The sequence below is a fragment of the Adiantum capillus-veneris genome, chromosome 2 (assembly GCF_014529385.1).
Source record: "Adiantum capillus-veneris isolate H3 chromosome 2, ASM1452938v2, whole genome shotgun sequence".
Classification (NCBI taxonomy): Eukaryota; Viridiplantae; Streptophyta; class Polypodiopsida; order Polypodiales; family Pteridaceae; genus Adiantum; species Adiantum capillus-veneris.
Window position 1 is genome coordinate 47,782,727 of NC_140932.1, and position 5,516 is coordinate 47,788,242.

At 41.9% G+C, this 5,516-nt stretch overlaps 1 protein-coding gene across 1 annotated transcript; it reads left to right on the forward strand.

The window, feature by feature from the left end:
* The first annotated feature begins 2,268 nt into the window (after positions 1-2,268).
* LOC147462721 (uncharacterized) lies at positions 2,269-4,124 on the forward strand. Its single transcript, XM_086485176.1, has one exon. It carries the CDS (start codon positions 2,681-2,683, stop codon positions 3,845-3,847), a length of 1,167 nt encoding a protein of 388 aa, XP_086341302.1. The 5' UTR covers positions 2,269-2,680; the 3' UTR covers positions 3,848-4,124.
* Positions 4,125-5,516: the final 1,392 nt, after the last annotated feature.

Consider the following 5,516-nt stretch of genomic DNA (forward strand, 5'->3'; position numbering starts at 1 on the left):
ACATTCTCAGTTCTCGCGGCGGCATGGTTAGTATTAGGGTTTACTCTTTTTTATTTTTTGTATTGTTTTATAAATGTCGTTATATGTTTATACTTACTGAAAGCTGTCTTATTGTCTTTTTTTGCAGAATCCAACAGATACGCCGCTTGGACGCGATGAGACGTCTGACTAAACGACGTCAATTTAGCCGTAGCTAGATAGCATTAGTTTAGGGTTTCTCATAGCTTATGTATCATGAGACGGATTTTATACGTCTTTTTGAACCATGTATATTATTACATTTGTCACCGCAGTTCCTTTTGCCAATCAATTCTTTATGCCTATGATGTTGTACAATTGCCATTATTACATTTGCCAATCAATTCATTTTGCCTATGATGTGTATAATTGTCAATTTTGCAAACAATGCGTCTTGTGGGTGACTATTTTGGGTCTATTATCTACCCTTGCACTTTTTTAAAAAAGTGAATCAAGTACAATATGGTTGATGGGTGGCAGGGCATTCAATGCCCTGCCACCAAAAAAAAATTCTCTCGGGCGTAGCGTCGCTATAAGCGTCGCTATTTATGGCTCTGTAGCGTCGCTATAGTCTTCAGTGTAAACATCGCTATAATCGTCGCTATGAGCGTCGCTATATAGCGACGCCTATAGCGACGCTCTCGTAGCGACGCTCGTAGCGACGGTTTTAGCGACGCCGGGGGTTATAAAAACCCAGTGTATTTCCGTCGCTAACAGCGTCACAAGAGCACACAACCTCTTGTAGTGTATAGTCAATTGTAGTTGTCAAACTGCACTAGAATAGCCCCAATTCCATGAGGGGACATTTGGAAGACCAAAATTATGCTCTTATTCAGCACATGCTCAAGTTTGAAATTATGTCTATAACTTGCGTGTGACTTGGAAACTAGTCTTTGAAGGGCGTTCTATTGTTTGTACCACTAAGTGCTAACATGTGGCTTTTATAAACATTAAAAAATCAATCTCTACAAAAAGATATAAGAATTTTATGATATTTTTGGTAAAACAGCTTAAAATTTTATTAAAATTTATGATTTAGAACTTACCATAATTCTCTCCATAGGGATTGTATTTTGACATGGAGAAAAATCCAATGTTTTCTTTCGCTCATTAAACAACCTATGGTAGAAGCAAGGTGTAAAAAACTTCTTTCTACCTTGACAAATAAATTGCCAAAACTTGGAAAGAAAACAGGACACTTAAGTGTCCAATTATGGAACTATTGTTAACGAGATTTATGTCTGTTTGTGAAAATGAATTTTCCCAAGCAACTTACTAGGTTACAATGCGGTGCATTGGGCAAGCTAGGCCTACAACTAGTCATCGTCGTCGGCGACGACAGTGTTTGGGAAAGGTTTGCCTCAACTTAGCCTTGAGGTAGTTGGAAATGGAGATTAGTCGGTTGCAAACCATGGGAAAGGGAAATCCAACAGGTAAAATTGGGAAAATTCTACTGGTAGCTGGCTCGGTTTTTGAGAATCCAGATTCTGAAGATTCCTTTATTCCAAGTATATATGTCTAGAGCTGGACTTTAGGCTCTATTTTCTAAAGACCAGTAAACACACGGATCTCAAAATTTATTTTATCACGATTCTTTAGAGACTTGACAAGGTCTGGAGACTGGAAGGAGGGGTGACGTCCTGCAGGTTACGATTTTGTCGCACTGCTGCTCTTTTGCTGGACAGACTACAGTCAAACCACTCTCCCATTTTGTCCATACAATCACAATCATAGCCTTTGAATAAAAATAATATTTTGTCTGGAGGTAAGAGTACAAGTATCAAGAGCAGGTTTTACTGAGCCGGGTTAAAAACGAAGGGGGGCAGCAGCCTGGCAGGAGAAAGCCGAGCCTCTGTCTTCTCCCCCTCCTCTCTCATACAGCTGCAATTTTACCTTATAGTAAATATAAATAGTACTATAGGAAAAATTACCGCCTCTGTGTCTATCGGCAGCAGGTACTGAGTTCGAAACTCGTAGCGACTCGTCGGATAGAATTGTTTATCGCTCCCTCGAGGCTCGAGTCTGTGGTACGTCCGACTCCGTCGATCAACTAGAGAGTAGTACAGTAATTTCAACTCTCTCGGACTCTCTCTCTCTCTCTCTCTCTCTCTCTGTACGTCTCTCTGCTAGTCACGGTACGTGGAACGTGATGACTCTGATGAGGCTTGACCCCGCAAACAAGTCGCGACTCACGAGTACTCTACTCTGTCACTCTCCCCTCAAGGCTCAATATTTTATGCTAGCGCCTGAGCCCTCTCTCTCTCTCTCTCTCTTTCTCTCAAAGTCGCTTCTCACTCTGCAGTTATGAGTGATGGGTTCCCGTTTGACTTAAGCGTGCTGCTGCAGCCAAATTCTGCTCTCTAGAGTACTCCGACTCCAGACTCAGATCACGCAAGAACGTAGAAGACTGAAGTCAAGCATTGCTCCCCTGCCCCTCTCTCTCTCTCTCTTTGAGCCAGGTTGTGTCATTGTGTGTGTGTGTGTGTGTACGAGAACGAGAGAGAGAGAGAGAGAGAGAGAGAGAGCAGTTCCAGCCTCCACTTCGTTTCGCGTTCCTGCCTCAGAATTATGGGTAGATGAAGATTGTTGCTTTCTCCTGAGCCCTTGACGAATATCGACACAGAGAGAGAGAGAGAGAGAGAGAGAGAGAGAGAGAGAGAGGATGTCAGCCCAAGTGCAGCCCTCATTGCCACCATTGGCAGCCTCCAGTTTGAGTAATCCATCTTCTGAAGGAATATTGCAGGGGCAATACACTTTCAATAGCAAGGTAATGGTTGCAGCAATGCTAATCCTTTGCATTGTAGTTCTGTTTGTCATAAGTCTCCATATCTATGCCAAATGGTTTTGGCACCAGGGCAGAGTGCCCTTGCCTCTCTCAAATTCAGCCAATGCAACATGGCGCCGCCGTCTCCGCTTACCTGCCACACTCACAGACACCAATGAGACCCTCTCCCCGACGATCTGCATCGGCCTCGATCTCTCCACCATCAGCTCCTTGCCCACATTCATCTACCAAGCTTCATACAAGCATCAACAACATGATGCCAATGAGCCTTTGCTTGAATGTGCAGTTTGCTTGTCAGAGTTTCAACCATACGAAAAGGGCCGAATTCTTCCCGATTGCAAGCATAGCTTCCACATCGGCTGCATCGACATGTGGTTTCGCTCGCACTCAACATGCCCCCTATGTAGAGCGCCCGTATCGCTGTGGACACCTCAACACCATGTACAAAATACAGGGACTAGGTCAGATTCTACTTCTCAAAGCTTCCTTTTGGTATTGCCCACATCCCATCAGCAAGATGAGCAGACCACAGCTAATTCCATGCTTCAAAGCACATCATCAATTGCTATGAATCCGTATCCCCATGATCAAAGTACTGGAATCACGCCTCCGATGTCTGCTCCTCAAGGCCATCTAGGGATTCATGTGCAAGGGCAGCACAAAAAGGGCTTTGCAAAGGACATTGAAGAGCTCAGACAGAGATATGACATACAGGTAGACGGTTCGGAAACATTGCGGCGCATTGATGGCACATACGAATCATCATCGACAAGTGCATCATCTGTTATTATCCAAGGGCCCAGTACATCAATTGCAAGATGCCAATCTCTCGGCATGCAGAGACGCCAATCCGAAGACACGGAGGTATGTGATCTACGACCAATCAAGTCACAGAGCTTTCGAATGTCAATCAGATGGTTGCTAAGCAGAGACTTAAGCAGGGGAAGGGGCAGAATTTTCCCTTCAGCTGCAAGGGATCAAAGGGAAGAAGAGCAAGATCATCAAGTAGAGCAGAGCTCAATCAGGAGTAGCTTGCCACTATGATGAGGATATGTAAATTTTTGGGTGAAATGTATAATAGAAGTGCACCTTGTTGTAATTGGATTTATTTCTGCCTAAAGAGTTGGGGACATAGATAAGATGACAAAAAGAAGGTTGTTTTGCCAATAATATAATGTATCTGTATCCCATAGTTTGAGTTTACATTTTTGGCATGCCCAAAGGGCCATACTTCATAGGCCATAGTGTTGCTTAGCCTTAACCTTTTTTGGCTTATTAATTCAAACTAGAAGTTCAATATTCTCTCAAAAGAAATTCTTATTGGTGGAAACTAATCAATATTCAATTTCATTATCCATCACATAATTCAATCCTTTACGAGATCTCAGTTTATATATGTTGGTTGAGCACTTGTCCTCCGTGTATTGGGTCATGGGTTCGAGTGCAACCAAGCCATGAGTTCGAGTGAAGCCAAGCGACCTTGATAGCGCTCAAGGATGCTCATTGTATCATGTGAGCGGGAATGCTCATGTTGCTAAAAAAAGAGTTCTTAGTTTATATATGTTGTCATGGGTTGGAGTGCAGCCAGGCCTCCTCTATAAGTGCCACAGGTGAAGTCGAAAGATCGACAACAAAGATTTGATCAGTCGTTCATCAAATCTCATCAAGAAAAAAATTAGGGTTCCCCCTTGCATCGTGGTTGCTCCTCGATTTTTGTACGTCCACTACACGGAGCTCCACCCTAACCATTTGAGCTAGTGCGACTCGTTGAGGAGGGTGTGACCCTGTGAATATAAAAGCCTCCCCCCCCCCCCCCAAGCGGGCGGAGATCCAATGGCCCAAAGCGTGTGACCCCGTCGATCACACAATCGTTGATCCCTTGGGTCTCGTCTTGTGGCACCTAAAGACGAGTCAACCTTGATAGCACTCATGGATGCTCATTGTACCATGTGAGTGGGAATGCGATGCTGCGTAAAAAAAAGAGTTCTTAGTTTATATATGTTGTACTATGACTCATGAGTCTCCATTGTTAGAAAAAGTTTTGTACAATCTTTGTACATATGATAAATTTTTTTATTATCCCTTCAATGATGACAATATATAAGTGTGACAGGTTCAATGAAGACAATATAATGTGACAAATGTTGAAGGTGATGGTTTCTTACCATTCTTTCATCCTTTTTTTTGTCAACACATCTTGTGGATTTTTGGGTGCAAATCTGGACCATTGGAAAAAGCTTGTAGGCTAATGACACATGGCAAGTTAATGATAATAAATTTTATTTTAATATTTTTTTTAAGACACTTATGAGAGAGTGTTGACATTTGTGTACCTCTTTTTAAAAAGAGGCATTGAGAATTGTTTGAAGCTAATGACACATGGCAAGTTAATGATAATAAATTTTATTTTAATATTTTTTTTAAGACACTTATGAGAGGGTGTTGACATTTGTGTACCTCTTTTTAAAGAGAGGCATTGAGAATTGTGTCAAACAGTTTGTTTTCTATCTTTTGTAATATATTGTAAACTAAATAGTTGATTGTTTTCACACTTTTTTGTGTGCTTGTTTTCTATCTTTTGTAATATATTGTAAACTAAATAGTTGATTGTTTTCACACTTTTTTGTGTGCTAAAGGCGTTAGTACACAAAAGGTGAAGGTCTCTCAAATTTCTTTGGAGGACAAGTGTCCTTAATGGTTTCAAATGTCTTGT

Excerpts from the sequence above, each read along its gene's own strand:
- LOC147462721 (XM_086485176.1), top strand. The coding sequence starts at position 2,681 with ATGTCAGCCCAAGTGCAGCCCTCATTGCCACCATTGGCAGCCTCCAGT.